Raw genomic sequence first — 21,152 nt, 5'->3', positions numbered from 1 at the left:
ATATTGATGGCAAATGTGTCTTTACTAATTCTTTTTGAAACAGTAAAACTTAAAATTGCTTGTAATTCTCTTCAAAGCAACTCAGGGTTGCTTGATAATGAAATAACTTCAAATTTCATGAGGAGCTGCAGACAATGAAAGCCTCCAGGACTTTGGGTCACCATTTTCTTCCATTATACCACCTCCTGGCGTTGTTCCAGAATCCTGTATGTTTGCCCTGCTTTGAAAATTTGATTGCCTCTTGAAATCTCTTGAACAGCCTCAAGCTGTGTGCAGTGTCATTCAGGCATAACAGAAAAGTGAGGTTATTAGACCGTATCCTTGATTTTTAGATTTCCTTGATACTGAGGTGGGGAATGTCAAACTTTTATAATTTTGAGGTGCAGGGAGCAAAAATGTCAAGTGTCTGTTCATCCTTTTCCCTTTAACAGAAAGCCAACTAGTAGTATTTTTATTGTACTGTTGACAGGTGCCAATTTGCTAATTGACAGCACAGGTCATAGATTAAGAATTGCTGATTTTGGAGCTGCAGCCAGGTTGGCATCAAAAGGAACTGGTGCTGGGGAGTTTCAGGGACAGTTGTTGGGAACTATTGCATTTATGGCACCAGAGGTAAGAAACCAATTTTTAAAGTTATTTCAAAAAATTTGTTTGAACTCTTTAAGCTAATTCATGTAGCCAAATAACAGAAAATTGCTGTATATGCTTCAAATGTGTTTTTAATACCTTTGTTTAGAAGATTAGGAATGATTCCAACATAGCAATGATAACGTTTCTTTCTTGCTGTCATTGTTTCAAGTAGTTTGCTACAAGATACAGTTATCACAAGTGTTGTTGCTAATGCCCAAATGACCATTTGCTCAAAAACTAGCCATTGCCAGTTACTTTGCTTGCCACTTGGTCAAGTATTTTATTTACCAGATCTCTAGACCTGTGTAAATCTTGTGGCATTTACATCACTGGTCACTCTCTTAGCCTCTCTTAGAAATGTTAATCAGAATACAATTGTTTGATGATGTGTTAAGGTTTACTTCTAAATTACTTAGAGCTAAGAGACTTTGAATTATATAATCTCATTTTTGGTGTCTGTCTGTTCAGGTCCTGAGAGGTCAGCAATATGGAAGGAGCTGTGATGTGTGGAGCGTTGGCTGTGTTGTCATAGAAATGGCGTGTGCTAAACCTCCTTGGAACGCAGAGAAACACTCCAATCATCTTGCTCTGATATTTAAGGTAAGGTATTTAGTTATTACCAATATACTACAAAAGATGACAAGTAATCTTGTATACAGCAATGTGAATTTTAGAAAAGTGTATAGCAGGGGTTGTTTCAATAGGGTTATTTTTTTTAATGTTGGAGCTGTTAGTACAGAAGCAATACTGGTACCAATATAATCATACTTGCTTCATTAAAAAAAACCCCAAAAAAACTGATAAAAAAAAAACCAACCTAATACATGATATTCAAAGTCATTATAGAACAGTTTGTGTTGGAAAGGACCTTAAAGATAATCTAGTTCTACCTTCCCCACCATGTGCTGGGGCACCTTCTACTAGACTATTTGGCTCAGAAATGTATGATCTAATATAGTGTAACAGACTAAAAAAAAAAAATTAGGAATAGAGTTGATCTTAAATTAGGCAGAAGATTGGGATGTTAACTTTTCTTACAATCCTGTAAAATACAGAAGCTCTTTTTTCCATAAACCATTTGTGTAAGTATTCATATTTCACAGTGGGGAAAGTCCTTTTATAAAAGCCTTATGTTCCACAATCAGATTTTGCTGAAAGATATTTTCCATTATGCCATGCTTTATATGATTTTTGCCCCTTCCTTTGCTTGCTAGATCATTCATCTTGGCATTCATGTTTCATACTAAAATAGTTAGTTATATTTAATTCTAAAGGTCCAGTTGAACTGTAGTCATGAATGAAGAAAATACTGCTGCAAGTAAAGGAAGTGTTTGCAGAAAACAGACATTGCACAGCAGTATTCAGATATGTTCTAAGTAAAATCACTTTTTCTAAGTAAAATCACTTGTGCTAAGAGATGAAATTGTCTTCTGCATCGCTGTGAATCTGGTGGTGCCACTCTCCTGTTCCCAGTCATCCTTCTTTAATCCAGCTAGAAAAAATTAAAATTAATTTGGTTGGTAGGGATCTGTGTCTTACTGAGAAATATTTGCCTTTGGGGTAGTAGCAGAAATACAGTAAAGGTAGTGCAAGAAAGCACACCCAGTTTAACTTCTTGTGTAACATCGCTCAGCTTAATCTCCCTCCTTGGTGACTCCTACCAGTTAACAGTGAAGGTGGCTAGTAGACTAAAAAATGTGGGCTGTAGGAGCTTTTCCTGTGGCCTGCTCTGAGATGATCACTGCAAGGTCTTGCTGTGAGGAGAGCTTTTAGACAAAAGTATCAGGAGGGAGTCAAACTAAAAAACAATAGGCATAAGGACAATGATCTGAAAGTAGTAATGTAATCTTCAAACTGCAGTAGGAAACATGCTGAATGGTGAAAAGTTCATCAATCTAATTCATCAGCTGAAATTATCAGTTTGTAGAATGTTTTTGGGCTAGGAGAGGGGGCATAATCACTGACTTCTAAAAAGTTATTTCCCCTTGTTCAGATTGCTAGTGCAACTACTGCTCCATCAATCCCTACACATCTGTCTCCAGGCTTAAAAGATGTGACTCTTCGATGTTTAGAACTTCAACCTCAGGACAGACCACCTTCAAGGGAGCTGCTGAAACACCCAGTCTTCCGTACTACATGGTAGCTACTTATTTGTAAAGCTGAAATACTGAAGACAATGCTACTGAATATACAGTAACTGTCTTGCAGTGCAGTTACGTAAAGCAAATTATAGTATTCTGCTGGCCTTAATGATAGATACATCAAGAACATAAGGCCAGTGGAGGACCCTACCTAAGTATGTGATTGACAAATCAAGATCTTTACCTAAGCTCAGTATGCAACATTTGACAATTCATGCAGAGATATGTAAACTGTGCCTTTTCAAACATCTGGCTCTATGTTAACATAAAAATATTTTTCCTTAAATCTGCATGATTATTTAGCAGGTAAGTGATTTTTATTTTATTCAGAGCACTTTTTCAGCACTACTAGAAGCTGAGAGGCTCAAGATCTATTTTAATATTGCAATCACTGTTCAATTTCACATGTAGATGCTCTGTAATTAGCAAATTTTCAATACTGGTTAAAAGGACATTCTGTATCTGTCCCTTTTAATTACCTGATGCTCTCTGAGTAACAATTCCAAATATTGATGGAAACTTTAAGAAAAGCATTTGCCTTCCTATAAAGTAAGAGCAGGCACTCATGGTTCACTGTGCATTTACTGCCGGCCATGTAATTTCTTTTGAAATCAAAGTTTATTTTCTTTGTATTTTTAACTTTCATGAAAAGGGGATATTTTAAAATAGTCTTTAGAAAAAAAAGATGCAAGCTGTGTCATGGAATATTTTCCTGACACAAGAGTTTTAAAACCAGATTTGCTGGAAATCTGGGATAAAATGCCACCTTCAACAAGGTTATGTTGAAGGCTCTGATAGTATAGGTTATTTAATGAACAAGATTGTTCTGTATAAAGCAACTTAGTCTGAACAATGCTAGAAGTCGTTGAGCCTTTTTTTTCATATAGCAGTTTCTTCTGGCAAATCACGTAGAGAAGTTTCATGTCAAGGGCCCCCCAAACCCAGCTTCCATTAAAGTTTTTATGGGAGACTTTGGCATGTACTTCAGTGTGAGCAGGTGCCAAATGAGCAAATCTCATTCTTTGTGTAAAGAAACTGAGGTTACATTCTCTACTGTTAACAAGTTTTACCTGCTGTTTTCCTTCTGCCGTACATCATCTATTTACTGTAGCCATTAGTGGTAATTTAATTTGAAAATGTTAAAAATATTACCATAAGAAAGGTATTATTTTAACAAGAAACAAACTTGGACTTGAAGATCAAGATAAAATGTGAAGTAAAGCTTCACCTGTAGTGCAAAACTTGTTGGTTTTTAGGAGATGTGGGGTTTTTTTTAAAACAGGTTTTTAAAATTATTTTAAAGGCAGGTTTTTAGATTCTGATGCATGTAATTCTGAAGGAAAATGGCAGCTTTTTCTTTTGCTTTTTTAAAAATGGGGATCTTTTTTAATCTAATAATGATTGTGTTTAATCCATTTTGAAAAAAATACTGTTCATGTTATAACTCTTCAGAAGCCAGTTGGATTGTTGGACTCAAATAGAATTGGTTATTTTCAAAGACTCAGGACAAACTAAATAAGCTATAGTACCTTAAAAGTGTATAATACAAATTGGAAGCAAGACATCTTAAAGATAAGTTTACATGAATGATAGTGCTCATACTAATAAAAAAAAAAAAAAACAAACCATGTCATTAGTTGTGAATGTGTTTCTTTTGGAAATTTTACATTCCTTTGTTTTTGAAGATTGGCAAACTTTGAAGAGTTAAAAAGATAATACCGAAATGTGAAGTTTGGTAGCTCTGTTTTGTACTTGACTTTTTTTTTTTTTTTGACCACTCTAGAATTTCTCATTCTAATAAGATTGTTTCCAAGTCTTTCCTATGTGCAAGCTTTAAAGGATGCACTCTTGCCAATTCATGTACTGGAAGATCAGTTTTCAGATTAATACTGTTTCTGGCAGAAATGTAAACTGTATAAACTGATGAACCTCAGCTAATCAGTATTACTGTGTAGATCACCATGCCTACCACATTTCAAACTCAAACTGCCTCTTAGGTGTCCAAATGCATTTGTTTGAGTTTGCATTTCCCTCGGCTTGCTGGTAATTTTGGTGTTTTTAAAATGGAGATGTGATGTAATATTCTTATTTTCTTTGGATCAAAGCTGGACTGAAAATTGTATTGTGTAATTATTTTTTGTGTTCTTAATGTTATTTGGTACTTAAGTTGTAAATAACGTCTACTGCTGTTTATTCCAGTTTCTACTACCTCAGGTGTCCTATAGAGTTTCTTCTACCAAAGTTCACTTTCACAATGAAATTATATTTGCTATATGACTGATTCCTAAGACTTCCAGGGCTTAAGGGCTAACTTCTATTAGCACCTTACTGTGCAAGCAAATTTTACAGAAATCTCTGGGTTAAGAAATTTGGCTTCATTGTATCCTTTGTTATTTTAAATATATCAAGATATTTTAATTAAAAGTTTTTACCCCATTGAACCAATTTTATATAGTATAATTTGTACGTATTTTGGTGTTTTGTCTTTATAGTAAATAAAAGTTTTTGAACAAACTTTGTCCTTTGCTTACTGTAAGACAAGCACATTCCTTTAACTGATGGAAATATTTCTGGTACATTTCATTGTTTATACACAATTTCATACACTTGATATATCAAGACCTATTTTCTAATAAAGGGCAGCAACAAAGACTAATTTTTTTTAAATTCATGATAAAGAAAGGAACTTCTCCTTTACAGCATTGTTGTTATCTACAAATCTCACTTGATTATGCCTGGTGAAATGATTCTGTTGCTTGAGATTTTAATACCAAACATAAGCCTTTTATTATTCAGGAAATCCATCTATTGTAAAGCTAGGGCTTGTTTCAGTTCTTGTCTTTCTCTAGATATTTTTGAAATTTTAAAAATTAATCACTTTTTTATGGAAACAGATTTCAACTATAGATTTCAGATTTCACTATTTCTTTGTGACTGTAAATTCTGTACTTTGAAGAACTGCACTTTTTATTATTTTTATTATTATATGGTATGATAGGTATGATACTTTTTGCAGATAGATACAAGTACATCATTTCAGAAAAAACTGGCAGCAGAAATCTTCAAATGAATTCCAATACCTGATTTCTCAAATCAGAAAAATGTACTACCTGAAACGTCAGAAAGGAAAGCACATCGCAAGGATTAAGTAGGAGATAAACTTACCATAATGTATCTTTATCTGATTTCCTATAAAAGTTCTGAATCCTGCAGTACCGTGTCCTACTTGTGATGTTGCAGCCTCCTTTTCAGGAGCGAGGGATGGCAGAGGTCACTGGTGCCCAGCAGATGGCAGTGGATTTCAAAGACACCTACTTAGGGAACCAAGCATGTGCACAGGCGCGTTCAGTTCTTTCACAGGCAAAAGGGTTGTAAGCTCTGTGCCTGGTGTGACTTCTCTGATGGGAACAAAATCACGTTTCTGTGTGTTGGTCATAGGTCGAAGGTCTGATGGTGTTTCCTCTTTGCAAGTTCTCACTCGAGGCTAAGGACTGTCTCCAGAACATGTTGGAATGTCACATATCATGTGATGAAAGCAGGCAACTTATGTATGTGGCTGTTGTGACCTGACAGCCTACCTCCCAAAGCTGTCTATTTCCCTTACTAACTTTTCACTCATTGCTTCGTCTTCCTTAGTGACCTGAATCACGCTGTGACTGCCTTACTTTTAAGAGCCACAATATGCACGTGATGTGGTGAACATGTGTCTTGTTTTGTGGTTATAGTACACAGCTGCTGAAATCAGAGTTGTAAGTCTTGAAGTGAGACCTTTCTTCCCTGTAATTACCGAGGAAGGCCAGGAGATGGCAGGGAAGCACTTTGCATCAGCCACCGCGCCTTTTCCTGCATTTTCCCTCAATTTCTTCCGTTCTCAATAGCTCTTCACTCAGCTCCTGTTCTTGGAAAAGATGAGGCAGACCAACCGTGGAATTGAAGTGATTGTGAATAAATCAAGGCACAACTTTAAATATTTGTAAAGCTCTGAGAGGGTAAATTAATTCTGATAGTTACATTGCTTTGATGGGCCTGTCTCTAATTTCCCAAACCCTTGCCAAAATTTCAGGTTGAGAGGAAGGAGTGTAACCTCTTAGAATGTTTTGAGGTCTGATTTCTCCGTTTACTCCAAAACCAATTCTCAGATGCTCCATATTTTTTAAACTGCTTTCTGAATAAAGTAAAATACATGCATGTGTGTTCTTTTTTTCCCAGTTCATTGGCAGTGTTAAACTAAAACTATAAGGAGCAGCATCCAAAGAAAAAAGTTTTATGAAACCTAGGTATCCAAGCAACCAAAGGAGACAACAGTGGCCATAAATGATAAAAGTACCCTATATCTTTACACTTGTGGTGGTTTGTAGAGAATGACTGGGGGGGGGCATTGCTAATTTCTGAAGACCAATTGCTGAGTGATTGTTTTCCTCACTATTTTTTTAATTACCTTAGAGATAAGTGATGGTTGAATGTGGCATCAAAAGGGCGTATGCCCCTGTTGGTAAATGCTTGTGATTTGTAGTATATCCCTTCAATCTGTGTACTTTGATGCTGCTGCTTGCTGTACATCAGTCAGTGGGTAGCACCTTTAAATCTACAGCAGCTTATGATGCTACAAAGTACAACTCATGTCTTGTTACCACAGCCACATACTAGCTAAAAGTGTGGACCGAAGTGAAACAAAACTCATGTCTATAACTGAGCCACTCTTTATGACATGGATCACAGCTCTGGAGGACAAGTCTTAGGAGGAGCAGCTGGGGGAGCTCGGGTGGGGATGGAGATGGGCTCAGCCAGAAGAAAAAGAAGTTCAGGTGTGACTTGCCTGGAAGGGGGTAGGAGCCAGGTGCGGGTGGGCCTGTTCTCCCAGGAAACAGGATATGAGGATGTGGCCTTAAGGTGCTTTGAGGCAGGGTCAGGTTGGATATGAGGAGGAATTTCATGACAGGAAGGATGATTAGACATTGGAATGGGCTGCCCGGGGAGGTGGTAGAGTCACCCTCCCTGGAGATGTTTAAGGGAAGATTGAACAATGATACAGAGGTGTTTGGACTCGATCTGAGAGGTCTTTTCCAACCTCATAAATTCTGTGACTATCTGAGGCACTAACAGCCCTTAGCATCGCTAGAAGCAGGCGCTGGATGATTTTGGAGCGGTGATCTGACAGTGTAAGGAGTTGTCTTTAACGGTGGCTTCTAGATAATTTTTAAACCACCACTTCCTCTGATCTTTTTGGATTGTTCAGTACAACACAGAAGGTGCAACGTAACATTGTTCCGAGACAACTGCGTGTATTTTCGTCTGTAAGTGTGCACCCAGGAGCTATGCGTTTTCATTCCCGATGCCTGCAGCTCTCCCCGTTCTGGATATTGCGTCTCGTTACCTGCGGATCGAGAGTCGGGACCTCAGCTCGGCCCGGGGGGCTGCCCTCTCACGGCCCGGCCGCCGCTCGGTGCCCCGCCGGCCGCTCGCAGCCAATGGCAGCTCAGGACCCAAACGCGCCGGCGTGTGTCCGGAGCGCGGATTGGTTGTTCCAGTTTGCGCGGCGCGGCGCGGCAGGGGGGCGGTGCCGGGGCCGTGAGGGCGAGGCCGCCATGCTGCGGGAGCTGCGGCAGCGCTGGCGCTCCTACAAGTACCGCTTCGTGCCCTGGCTCGCCCTCAACCTCCGCCGCCAGCGCAGGTGAGGCGCCGGAAAAGGCCCCGGGCGCCAGCCCAGACCCCGCTGCCCCTCTTCGGGTTGGTCTGGGGCGCCGCAGGAGCTCACTCGGGTTTGTCACTCAGAAGTGCTTCAGCATTGGTCGCCCCTCGGCTGTCATGGAATTCTTAGACACCTTAAAATGGTGTTTAGCGCTGAAAATGATAGAATAGAATAGAATAGAATAGAATAGAATAGAATAGAATAGAATAGAATAGAATAGAATAGAATAGAATAGAATAGAATAGAATAGAATAGAATGATAGAAAGAATAAGATAAATAATTTCTTTTTGCATGCCCTACTTAAATCGTAAAAGCAGTGTTTACATTTAAGTTATTATGACATGGTTATAAGTAACAAAATTAAAATAAGTAACTAAATTAAAACCTTTCTTGCCCATGCAATATTTGTCTTGCCTTATTTAAAGTGTAATTAACTCTTTGTATTTTTTTAAAATAAACATTATGATAATTATGGTTTATTTTCGGTGCTTTTTTCACTGAGAGCTCTGTAGGGTTTAACTTACTTGTGGTAAATACTCAGAGGTAATGGTTTATAGTAGAACAGGTAGTAGTTTTTACTAAACAATCTTTTTAGTGTTTTAGGAACAGTGGCTTTAGCTTGAACAAGCATGAACAAAGCTTGGGGTTTTCTAAAACAACAGTGTATCGAAGTTACTGGTGCTGCAAAATGGCTCCTCTCTATTTAGAAAAAAAAAAAGTAATATGTGTTTCTAATTTTAAAATATTTTCTTTACAGGACTCTTCGATATGTTCCTGAAAGCTCTCAAGACAAAATTATTGCTGATGAAGATGTCTTTGAAACACTACTGAAAACATTTAAAGCTCTGTTCATAAATGACTTCAGTAGACAAGCAGATATTCTGGCCTTACTTCCAGAAGCCAAGTGTCAATATCTGGAGTTACTTACTGTGGAGCAGAAGTGGTCAGAAGGAAATTCTTATAGCCATCGGGGTCAGCAAGTGTTTAGTCCTGAGGAGGTTTTGTTTAACACACTTGGGTTCACTGTTAGCAGAGACCGGAGTTCGCTGGTGTCTGCTGGAACTGGAGTCTTTGTTACCAGAGGTTTTGTTCCAAAAGGGACAGTTGTGTCTATGTATCCTGGTAATGGAATGTTATTATTTTTGATTAAGTTAGATGGCACTTCTAACCACCTGATCATGGAATGCCAAAGATCTACACTAATTTTTATTTTATGGGTTTTCTTTCTGTCATTCCTTAACAAAATCACCAGCTATGCTGCATGAGAAAATTTATAAACCATCTAGAGTTATTTTGGAAATACAAAAAACAATATTGGGAAGGAAAATTTTGTTTATAAAAAATTTTTAGTACTTAAAGCCTGATTTTCCTGCAGCTGCAAAACTTGTTCCAGATTCTTTAAATGTAAATGTACAGGAGAAATTTAAAGTAGATGAATTGAACAGTTTAATTCCTTGGGCTTTCCATTTTGGTTCAGGATTTGAAAAATGACGTTTGAGATCTCCACACAGGTCAGTAGACAATTGCATGAGCTTCTTCAAAGTACAGAAGTACAAAACGGAGAATGAAAATAAAACCTTCATTTAGCTGAACCTTATTTCATGAAATGTGTTTGGAAAAAACAGTACTTCTCTCTCCTTAATTTCTCGGAACTGTATTTGCATCCATTGCTTAAGAACGTTTTTAATTCTGTCAGTATGGCCAAGCTACCAGCTCTGCTGAGTTCTTTTGGGTTTGTTAATGTTTCATCTGCCAGCAGAATCATCCCCTGTGGTCTCTGGTTTGTGCCAGCAATGCAGCATTGGGAGCAGCCCCAGCATTCCCTGGGCAGTGCATTTTTTGGAGTGCCTGGCCATTGCCATTGATTACTCATGAATTGACTAGTTGCTGAGTGACAGTGAGAGAGCCTGCCACTTTTGCAGCTCACATCAAATTTCAGGCACATACTAGATGTGAGCGTAGGCTCATTCAGAGTCTCCTGTGACAGCTCTTGTACCAAAACCAGAGGATGGGCTGTTAAAATGCCTTTTTAGGGTATTGACCTGCCTGGCTGGGCATGGGACCTGTGTACAGGCACTGCAGCCTGCCTATGGCCTTTGCCTGGCTTCTTGTGAGATTGCAGTGCAGGATTTCTGCAGAGGTGCTGAAGATACAGTGGGTGTGAGGGATGCAGGACAACGATTTAATGAAAAGTGGCAAGCCAGTCAGCTTGCCACTTGCTTTTCTCTGCTTGGAAGTCATGGCAGGTTAAATCCTCTCCTGAGATTTGGGAAACAGTCTGCTGAAATATTTTATTCTTGGTTTGTCATTTTTCATCTTCTGGACCAAATAAAATCCCTGCGGTAGTGGAGGGAGGTGTTTCAAATTCTTTGCTGAATCTGTGTGTGTTTTTCAGAGTCCTGATGCAGTAGTAATAAAACAGCTTAGTATCTTAGGCTTTGTTTTCCTGAACAAGTGTCACCTGATCTTTTAATCTCTGAAGCACACTAGCTGTCTGTAAAACTTTATCTGCCACTCCCAAAGATATTCAGCTCAGGTCTTCTGTGATTTCCTGTGAGGTTTCACTCTTTATAATATATCAGCTCAATTAGTTGAGAAGGGAATTTTTACATCCCAAAAAGTTGTGTCTGAAAGTCTGTAGGTTTACAGGTGTCACTGTCACTAAGTGAGAGAGGACTTCTGTTCCACCCACTGTCTCTCTTTGAGTTTCTGTGTGGAGGGGACTGAAAGCCCATTCTGCCAGTTAACTTATTTTCTTCTGAAATAATATCTGTCTTGCAACAGGTACAGTATACAGAAAGCATGAGCCCATCTTTTTCCAGTCCCTTGGCAATCCCTTTATTTTTAGGTGCATTGATGGTGTCCTTATTGATGGGAACGATAAGGGACTGTCAAGATCAGTGTACAGGTAAGCAGAAGAAATAGAGGATTGTCACTCCTCTGATTTAAAACAGGGGTACTCCTCATCTTTATTCCCTGTTTCTTATCCTGAGTTGTACATGATAGTCATCCACCTGTGCATTGCTCATAATGCAAACTGCACAAGAGTGAGAGATGTTGGATGTGATCCATTAGGTACTTGAGTCTTCATCTGTAACACCAGTGAGATGCATTTTGATGTAGCAACCTTCCTGTACAGAAAATAGTTGTACTACAGCAGGATGTAGTGTGAAAAAATTGAAATGTTCCTGAGTTGTTACTCGACCTGCTTACTTCATTAAGTCCAAGTCCCTGCTCCTTGTGGGACTACCTAAAACTGAACCATGTTACTAACAGTGTCATGCACACGTTCCTTGAACTGTGACAGACTTACTGCTGTGACCACTCCCCAGAGGAGCACTGTGCCCAGCCATCCTTTCAGTGAAGAATCTTTTCATAATGTCCAGTCTTCACTTCCCCTGACACAGCTAACTAGTTGATTTACCTTTAGAATTAATTTGTTGCAATTTGTGTTTAAATATGATGTGTAAAGAACTGGGAGTTTGATAGAAATTAAAACCTAGTTTGAATAGTACTTCCCCTGAATACCAGATTTTAATTTCTGGAATGAGTTGAAAGCTAATCTTGTAATGAGTCTTTGGATTTTAAGAGATGAATGAAAGGTGTTGACACTTCTGTAATGGTAATGTTAGATGTTGATTTGTGGAAGAGTGTGTAGTAGTTTTGTGCAGGTTCTTCCACCAGAGTCTGAAGGACATCACAGAGTAGTAGGATCTGTTGGTCTATGCACATGCCCACCACCCCAGGTAGGTTGGGCAGCTGTAAGTTTATGCAGTGACTGTGGCCATTCCTGCAGAGGAAGTAAGATAACCTTTTAGATGAAGGAGCCATGATCCACGCTAATGCTGTTGGGCATTTCAGGTCTTGCAGCAGAAGAGATCAGCTTGGCCCTTTTCAAATGAGTGATGAGAGCTGGCTTACAGCCACCCTGCAAAACCCACTGGCAGTGGGACAGTACGTCAACAACTGCTCACATGGTAAGTTGTCAGGTACATTTCCCAAGTATGAGTTTGGCTTTATGGATATAAATTATTTTGAAGGTGACACAAAAAAATTGATCTTGGGGGGGGGCCATAGTACTGTTTAAAACAAGCACTTAGGGAGTAAAACTTTTCTGAGGTTTTTTGTCACAGCTGAGTGTTAAAATCCTTTCATGCAGCAACACTTAAAATATACTTTTTCTTTTCTCACTGATGCCCCAGTTTCTCTCCTGATATGTAGAATGAAAGGCGCGCACCCCAAAAGTGAGATGGTGGGAAAGGATATCTGGCAGAGTACCACTGGACTAAGACAGTTTAGAGTTGCAGATCAAGTTTCCCAGTATTGTTCTAGGAGGCTTAGTAAGATGACTACACACAGTGACACGTACAGTAAGATTCTATCACCGCTCACTTTGAACTGTAAGACCTTTTTTAGATTTCCTTATATTCATGCACAAAATCTAGGAAATTGTTGTTAGTAATCCGACTTGTTAGACCTGAAGAAGGGAACTACTTATTTTGTGTCACTGTTGGTCTTAAGTAACTCAGGGAAACAGTTGTACCGTACAGAGAGTTGAATTGATACCATACTCAGCTTCTAAGTGGCTTTCATAGCTTGCATTACGCTAAAGATTCTCTGTCTCCAAGTAGCATTCAGAAAGGCTGCTGGAGGAGCAAAGCTTGCTGGGGATTGGCACAGAGATACAGGGGTGTCCCACAAAACTGTTTCTTCCAGGTTGTGTCTATGCGATTTTCTCCATGCCTGTATTTCTGGCATGTTTTGCCACGAGGCAAAATTATTTTCCAATATTTTTTTTTAAATTGTAAAAGCAAATACTATGTATTTGGAACTATTAGCAGTGTTGTAAGCTACCCCTGGCACTAAACAAGATGTGCCTCTTCACTGACATGTTGATAGCAGGGCAAAGCTCCTATAGTTGATTGCTTACCTCTTGTGTAATTCAGAATAGGCCTTCAGAGGAGTGCAGTACCTCTCAACAGAGGAGTGGTTTTCAGGCTTGGTGAAGCATCTGGTTCTTCTGTAGCAGCACATTTGATGTTTTTACACATTTCTAAGCCCTGTCTAATAACTTTTTTTTTTAATTCCTAGAAAAAGCAGCAAACGTGTGTTATCAAGAGTTTGATGTGCCGGGACATTTTCCAGTAGAACTGAAACAATATCTTCCAAACATCGTCTACAGCCATGACATAGAGAGGTTGGCAGCAAATGAAAGAGCTCATAGATTTGTGTGATACAAACCATACTGCATGTGTAAAGAAAAGACAGACATGATTGAAAAATAACAAACCATATGATGCATTACACAAAAATGTGCAACTGTATAGAAGAATTACTCCTCTGAATAGATTAATTTTAATTACAAAACTCCTCATTCTTTTTTCCACGTTTTCACACATGAAATCAGCATATCTCTGAAGACACAGCTTTGCAAGCAGTGTTGCACTTAGTGCAATTCTTCTGAATCCCATAAAGCAGTAGTTGTACTTTGTATTACAGTACTGAGGCTTTTCAGTACATATCTCAAATCTGTTTCAGCCTTGACCAAAGCCCTACTGAGATAATTCAGATTTAGGCTTCTTACTCTCTGCTCTCCATGTCTTCTACTTATGTGACAAATAAGCAGATGAATTTCCAAGAAGAAACCTAAAATTCTATTGAGACAAGTGAAATACTGTGCCATATAAGGGCATATAGTTACAATACAATTAGTAAAATTACAACATCCTGTTCATGACTTGAAAGTCCACCTTTTTTCAGAAATTAGAGCACTTGGAAATATTTCTTAGATAATCCTCTGAATTTCAAGGATGTATAAGAATTTTAGAGCAGATCATCTGAACTTTCACTGTAATTCTGGAGTTATTTAAGTACTCTGAAATTTCATTGAAGAAAATTGGGGTGCATATTGGAAAAATGGCTTTTCTCATTAAAGTTAGAGTTTGAAGTGTTCAGCCTCACTTGAGTGAAGGTTAAAGATGCACTTGCAATCTGCAGATAATTAAATAAGTGCTAATAAAATAAGCAGTAGGACTAAATTCTTAGGAAGCCTGGATACTGTTACTTGAAGTGTGAAAACGCATAAACTATAGGACTGCTTCAGGAAGGGGGAATTTTGCTCTTGGATGGAATCTGTCCAGTAAAATACAGTTTTCTGGTCATCATTTCTACCAGTGTGCTGCCACCAGACAAAAGATCCTATCTGCTTCTAGGTGCTTGTTTTGATACTGATGTATACCGTGCTGACAGCATAGATTATCTGGTTTCTAGATCTTTTTATGTCTTAGGAAGCAGTTCTCAGTACTTATTTACCTTGTTGTTTCATATGTTTCAAAATGGCCTTACACTAAATTTTGAATTGTGTAAACTTGAATTTATGCTGTTTTCCACTTCCTGGTTCGTCAGTATGCAAAGCACGTGCTCTTCTTCTCAGAACACGTACTTCAGTTTTAGGGCATGGTTGTTCACTAAAAGAAAGTTTAGAGGGGTGGGTTTCTACATTCCTCTGTGAGAAACTGCCTGCAGCTCCTGATTTCAGCTGACTGAGGGAGCTGGGGGTGTTTAGCCTGGAGAAAAGGAGACTCAGGGGTGACCTTATCACTCTCCACACGTTCCTGAAAGGTGGCTATAGTCAGGTAGGGGTTGGTCTCTTTTTCCAGGCAGCAGCTGATAGAACCAGAGGACACAGTCTTAAGCTGCACCAAGGGAAATATAGGTTGGATGTTAGGAAAAAGTTTTTATGGAAAGTGTGATAAAGTACTGGAATGGTCTGCCCGGGGAGGTGGTGGAGAAAGCATCCCTGGAGGTGTTTAAAAAAAGATTGGATGTGGCACTTGGTGCCATGGTTTAGTTGAGGTAGTAGGGCAGTGGGTTAGACTCAGTGGTCTTAAAGGTCTTTTCCAACCTAGTGATTCTGTGATAATTGACCCAACTGTGCAGATGGCAGCAGATCTCTGGTGCAGTTAGGAGCTGTCTTCTGGGTGGTGGTGGGCCTTAGGAGAGACACTTTAGCCAGCTGGCACCTGTGGACAGGTGTGTCCACAGGAGTGGCTTCGGCTGCATGAACTTTGCTGTAGCTTCTGTTCCTGTTTAAGTGTGTCTCTTGCAGTCTTGACTAATTATTTTCATCTCTGAATGATTGTGTGGAACAATTGAGTGGAAACACTTTTTTCATACCCACATAAGCTGTTGGTTTTTAAATTATATTGGTTTTACTTATATTGCTGGCTGTATTCCAATGTTGTTTTCCCATGTTCCCTGCCCTGCGTTACACATATTGCTCAAAACTAATCTGGACAAGGCCACTGGTTTAGCTTGAAATGAAGAATTGAAAACAATTCAAAGGAAAATATAACTGTTCACTTTCACATGTTTTGCTTCTTCTTTTACAGCCACTTGAGGTGTGTAGTTCTTGTCACTCTCAGAGACATCAAGCAAGGAGAAGAACTTTTTTCAAATTACTACACTGTTGTCAGCTGAATTAATAGAATCAAAACTGAAGAAATCTGTGTCAATAAAATATGTATGGTGCCTGTACTTCAAGCTTCATCATAATTTTTGTGTAAGGGAAACCTGTAGTTTTACCATCCAGAGAGCAAAACTAGAAATTCAGCAAAACTGATTTCTCTGAAAATAGTCTGCATTTGATGCACAGGTGAAGATTTAACTATTTACATCATTAGGCTCTCAGATGTCTGCTATTGTTGATATTTCTGTGTATTGGTGTTCAGCTGTCCATAAGGTAGTTCATAAAATTAAACCCTGAGTTCTGGACATGTAATTTAATCTACTAGATTACACAGTTGTCTGTAACTGGGACTCTAGTAGTATTTTTCCATTTAATTTCCTGTGCTTAAAATGGACACAGCTCGTAAGAATGACTATTCTCTTGAATTGTATAATATATAATGCTATTCCTCATAGTTCACAGTAGTTACTAGGTCTTTTTTTTGTTTTCTTGAAGTTGACCACTTTGGTATCAGATTGCTTTTAAACAGCAAGCAATACAGGCAGTTGTCCTAATCTTGTATGAAGCCCATTTTGGAACCATGGTGATGGGCCCCTCAGCTGTACCTGCATGTTGCGCTGTCATCTTGATGCCATCTTGAGCCACTGGCTTTAGCTGTGCCAGTCCTGTGTGCCTTTAAGCCTCTCCCAGTCCTGATTCCAGTGATTCATGACAAGCTTCCATTGCTTTTATTCTGCAAGAGGACTTAATTGATCAGTTGCTGGTATAAACAGGCCTAGCTATTCCCATGTTAATTTTTGCTGCTGTCTGCAAACTGCTTTCAGAAAGATGAAACCTGTATTTAACCGCAGAAATCCAAGCAAACCTCCCAATGAATTTGTGGTTGACAGAAGCTCATGAGAGAGGAGGAGGTGGGAAACGCTATGCTGTTAAAAATTGGGTAGTGGATGGGGCAGCCAGGGTGCCCTGCTTAGCTGCTGAGGCATCATCTCCTTTTCAGAATCCAAAACTTTGTGGTGTTTGCATTACATGGTCTGCTTCCAAGCTTGACCCTTGCCTGTCACCTTCATTTGGAAGTCCTTCACTGCCAGAGGAGGCTGGCTATTTCAGCAGTTAACCAGCTGAATTAACCAGCAGAGCTCTGAGATAGTGGAGTCAGGCTCAGCACGGGGTGTGTAAGTTTCATGTGGTGCTCAGTCTGACTTCTAGTGACATTCTTCACTGCTTGGTAAGGCATCAGAGCACTGATCACTGCTGCTGAAGAGGGAATTCATCCTCCATGACTCTGAGGATCCCTTCTCTCCTGAGCTGACTCTTCTCAGCTCTCTCAGAGGTTATTGGGCCTCAATCTGTGGAGGAAGCTGGATGTCAAGGGCGCTTACAGTATTCCTGGTGTAGGGGGTGTGATTCCCCAGGCAGCTCCCATGGCACTCTAGAGGGAGGAGAGCAGTAAAGGGGTGGGTGGGTGTGTGTCTGTGTGTGTGTGTCTGTATGGGTGGGTGTGGGTGGTGTCTGTGTATGTGTGGGTGTGTGTGTGTGCTGCTTATCTGTCCCTTTTCCCTTGCTATTAAAGCTGCTGTTCTTTCCTGGCCACTATTCATCAGACCTTCCCCTGAGCTGATCTGACTTGCTAAGCACCGTAACACCACCAGCAGCAGCCCATGCTTTCTTTCTCTGCTGTTTTGTTCTCTTTTGCAGTGCCCTGAAGCAACTCAAAGAAATCAGCTTATAGAAGCGACAGAGCAAGCCAGAGAGCAGGAAGCCCATAGGTGGTGTCAGAGGTGCTGATTTGATTCCCTGGGTTTTACAAAGACAATTCTATTTTGCACATAAAGATGATGCTGTACTTGCTTGATGTCTCATTGCCTGCCAGGCTGCTTTGCTCCCCACTGCCAGTTGCTACTCGCCCTGCTGGTTCTGGAGCTCACCTGGCAACAGGAAACCATGTCAGGAACTGCAGCAAGAGGGAGGGGTGATGTTCTGCCACCTTAAGAACTGTGCATTGTCAGGCCTGTTGGCCCAGCAGGCAGGTGCATGCCAGCCGCAGCAAAAGAGCGGGTGGGGGTAAGAAGTCACGCTGCAGGGCAGGCGTGGTCCCATGGCTCAGCATGGTGATGGGACCAGGAAAGCACATTTCTGCTGGGGCATCCTGGCCTTCTCCCCTATCGGAGGAACAAGACTTACTGCGAGCTTAAAATTACTTTCCCTTACAGAGAGAGAAGAGAAATCCAAGAAGTAGTAGAGGAAGTGTTTTATCAAACTGATAGCCAGGATTTATGCTTATAGAGTTTGCTGCCTTGCAACTTGTGGACAAAACAAGTCAGTCAGTGAGGCAGCAGCCGTGACTGGTTGGGTAGATTTGGAGGTGAGAGTTAGGTCATGCTGTTCATGGGATCCCCGAGCTCAGCAACACTTGAACAGCAGCCCCAAGCCCTGTCTGGACCTGAGAGCCCTCGCCAGCCAGTCAGCCACTTTGCCAGGAGCAGTGCAGCAGATTTAATCATCTCTGAGGGGCTTCAGCAGCTCAGAGTGCGGTGAACAGGAACATGGTACAGCAGGATGACCAGGAAGAGATCCTTTGACCATCTGGAAGAAGCCAATAGAGACCGATAAACAGACTTAGTATCTGGTGGGGAAGAGCCACAAAAAGATCCTTTCAGCTGCAGTCTTATTAACATGGGCTAATATTAGCATAAGCTTCAGTTATGGTGTTGCTGCACCCCAGAGCTCACTCCCCTGCAGGTGCTGGAGTCACTGACCCAGCCATGTCAAGGCCTCCAGCCAGACAGCAGACCTGCTGATGACAGATCTCTCTCCAGAAGTGTCTGATGCCTCTCAGGCTGGGCCAACAAACTGCTTTTGCAGAAGGTGTTCTGTGGTTGAAGAGATGTGTAACTGGGTGAAGGAGCAGAGGAAGAAGTGAACAAGTTAAGTAGTACTTGAGTAAATGAGTAAGAGATTGACCAGTTATTTACAGAGACGTTACACTCTCAAGACTCTCAGGAGTCTCAAACCTCCATGGTAGTGGAGAAGTTGATGGACTCAGAATCCTGCAAAGTAATTAGCCAAGGGTTTGTTGAAGATGAAGGCTGAAAGCAGATCACTGCATGTACCAAGAGAAAGGCTCCTCCTCCTGAAAACAATTAGGACTATCACCTGTTACAGCAGGTATGAGGCCTTGGAGCTAGAAGTCTAAACAACAGATGAGGTAGGTGAAGATCCTTCTGAAATAATGAGGCCTTGTAAAACAACACCGCCTGTACTCCCCATCACAACCATGTCTTTTAAGACAAAAAGGGGTGGTTTTAATAGGAGACTCCCTTCTGTGGAGAACAGAGGGCCAATATGCAATCAGACCCAATGCACAGGGAAGTCTGCTGGCTCCCCAGCAGACTTTGTCTGGGGCTCAGACAAAGGATGTTATTGGCAAGCTCTTCTCTAGTAAGGCTATTTGATCACTGTCTGAACAGGTTGTTCAAACTGGCAGAGACAAAAAACCAAAGAGAATTCTGAGGGCCATCAAAAGAGCCTTCAGGTCCTAGGGGCAATTGGAAGTCTGAAGGATCAGGAATACAGACAGTGATTTCCTTGATTCTTACAGTAACAAAGAATAATATTGATAGGATGATGGGCCAAGGGAGTCTCAGTGCCCTGAGCTGGAGGACCATGACTGTGAGAATGATCAGGTCCCAGCTGACTCTGAGCTTGTGTGAGACCAGCTGCTCCAGCTGGATCACTACAAATTTATGGAGTCTGATAGGACTCATGCTATCAGGATGGATAGGATTCATTAATCAGAGAATCCTAAAAGAGCTGAGTGATGTTTTTTGCAAAACTTTTCGCAATAATTTTTGAGCAGTCTTGGGAATCTGGAGAGGTTCCCAGATTATCTGACTGTAAGCTGGCAAATGACCTGATTTTCAAGAAGGGAAAGAAGGAGGACCCTGGAAAACACAGGCCTGTCAGTCTTATTTCAGTGCCCAGTAAAATCATAGAAAAGATTATTCTGGGAAGTATTGAAAAACAGGTGGAGGACTGGTCACAGCCTTCGGTCACTGGTCACAGCCAGCACTGCTTCATGAGAGGGAAAGTACTGCTTGAACCTGATTTCCTTTATGACAAGGTAGCACATGTAGGGAAGCCAGTTGGTGTGATCGTTTTGGATTTCACTAAAGCTTCCATTGCTCTCTCTCTCACTGTATCCTTCTGGACAAAATGTCCATCTCACAGCTGGACAAACACTTCATGGATAGGGTGAGAACTGGCTCATGCGTTGGGCACAAAGGTTACTGTGAATGGGGTGGTATCAGACTGGGGACCTGTCCCTAGGGGAGCTCCACAGGCCTGTGCTCTTTGACATCTTCATACAGGACTTGGACAAAGGATGAAAAGGAATACTGAAGTTTGCTGATTACCCTAAACTTGGAGGAGCTGTTGACTCCCTTGAGGGCAAAGAGATCTTAAAAAATTAAGAGATGGGTAATCACCAACCATATGAAGTTTAACAAAGGGAAATGCCAAATTCTGCACCTGGGATGGGCCAGCCCTGCATGTACAGACAGACTGGGGAATGAGAGGCTGGACAGCAGTGCCATCGAAAGGGCCCTGGGGCTCTGGTCCATGGCAAGTTGAACATGAGCCAGCAGTGCCCTGGCAGCCAGGAGGGCCAAGCGTGTCCTGGGGGCATCAGGGACAGCATCACCAGCCAGGTAAGGGAGGGGATTGTCCTGCTCTGCTCTGCTCTGGGGCAGCCTCACCTCGAGTGCTGGGGGCACTTTTGGGTGCCACAGTATCAGACATTAAACTACTAGAGAACATCCAGAGGAGGGCCATGAGGATGTTGAAGGTTCTGGAGGGGAAGCCCGATGAGGAACAGCTGAGGTCTCTTGGTCTGTTCAGCCTGAAGGAGACTGAGGGGAGACCTCACTGTAGTCTCCAGCATCCCCAGGAGAGGAAGCAAAGGGGCAGGCACTGATCTCTTCATTCTCATGGCCAGTGGAAGGACCCAAGGGAATGGCCTGGAGGTGTGTCCAAGGAGGTTTAGGCTGGATACCAGGAAAGGGTTCTTCATGCAGAGCGTGTTTGGGCACTGGAACAGGCTCCCCAGGAAAGTGGTCACAGCACCAGCCTGGCAGAGTTCAAGAAGTGTTCAGACAATGCTCTCAGGCACATGGTGTGACTCCTGGAGTATTGTGTGCAGGGCCAGAGCTGCACTTGGATGAT

At 41.1% G+C, this 21,152-nt stretch overlaps 2 protein-coding genes across 4 annotated transcripts in view; both read left to right on the top strand.

Annotated features, from left to right (window-relative positions):
* The window catches only part of MAP3K1 (mitogen-activated protein kinase kinase kinase 1), a 59,823-nt gene extending 54,616 nt beyond the window's left edge, over nucleotides 1-5,207 (top strand). For both annotated transcript variants that reach the window (XM_030236779.2, XM_030236784.2), the window contains 3 exons: nucleotides 470-612; nucleotides 1,099-1,230; nucleotides 2,624-5,207. In XM_030236779.2, the coding sequence (XP_030092639.1) occupies nucleotides 470-612; nucleotides 1,099-1,230; nucleotides 2,624-2,773 (425 nt within the window). In that variant the 3' untranslated portion in view covers nucleotides 2,774-5,207. The remainder of the gene's footprint in view (nucleotides 1-469; nucleotides 613-1,098; nucleotides 1,231-2,623) is intronic.
* A 3,020-nt stretch (nucleotides 5,208-8,227) lies between these two features.
* Nucleotides 8,228-15,997, top strand: SETD9 (SET domain containing 9). 2 transcript variants are annotated; one of them, XM_030237324.2, is made up of 6 exons: nucleotides 8,228-8,442; nucleotides 9,219-9,433; nucleotides 11,246-11,369; nucleotides 12,323-12,438; nucleotides 13,553-13,658; nucleotides 15,853-15,997. In XM_030237324.2, exons 1-6 carry the CDS (start codon nucleotides 8,240-8,242, stop codon nucleotides 15,938-15,940), a joined length of 852 nt encoding a protein of 283 aa, XP_030093184.2. In that variant the 5' UTR covers nucleotides 8,228-8,239; the 3' UTR covers nucleotides 15,941-15,997. The 2 variants fall into 2 exon arrangements, with proteins under 2 accessions (XP_030093184.2, XP_030093183.2); XM_030237323.2 differs by having other exon boundaries at nucleotides 9,219-9,583.
* Nucleotides 15,998-21,152: the final 5,155 nt, after the last annotated feature.

The sequence above is a fragment of the Serinus canaria genome, chromosome Z (genome assembly GCF_022539315.1).
Source record: "Serinus canaria isolate serCan28SL12 chromosome Z, serCan2020, whole genome shotgun sequence".
Lineage (NCBI taxonomy): Eukaryota > Metazoa > Chordata > Aves > Passeriformes > Fringillidae > Serinus > Serinus canaria.
Note: the sequence above shows the minus strand (reverse complement) of the source record. Positions and strands in the feature narration are given on the sequence as shown.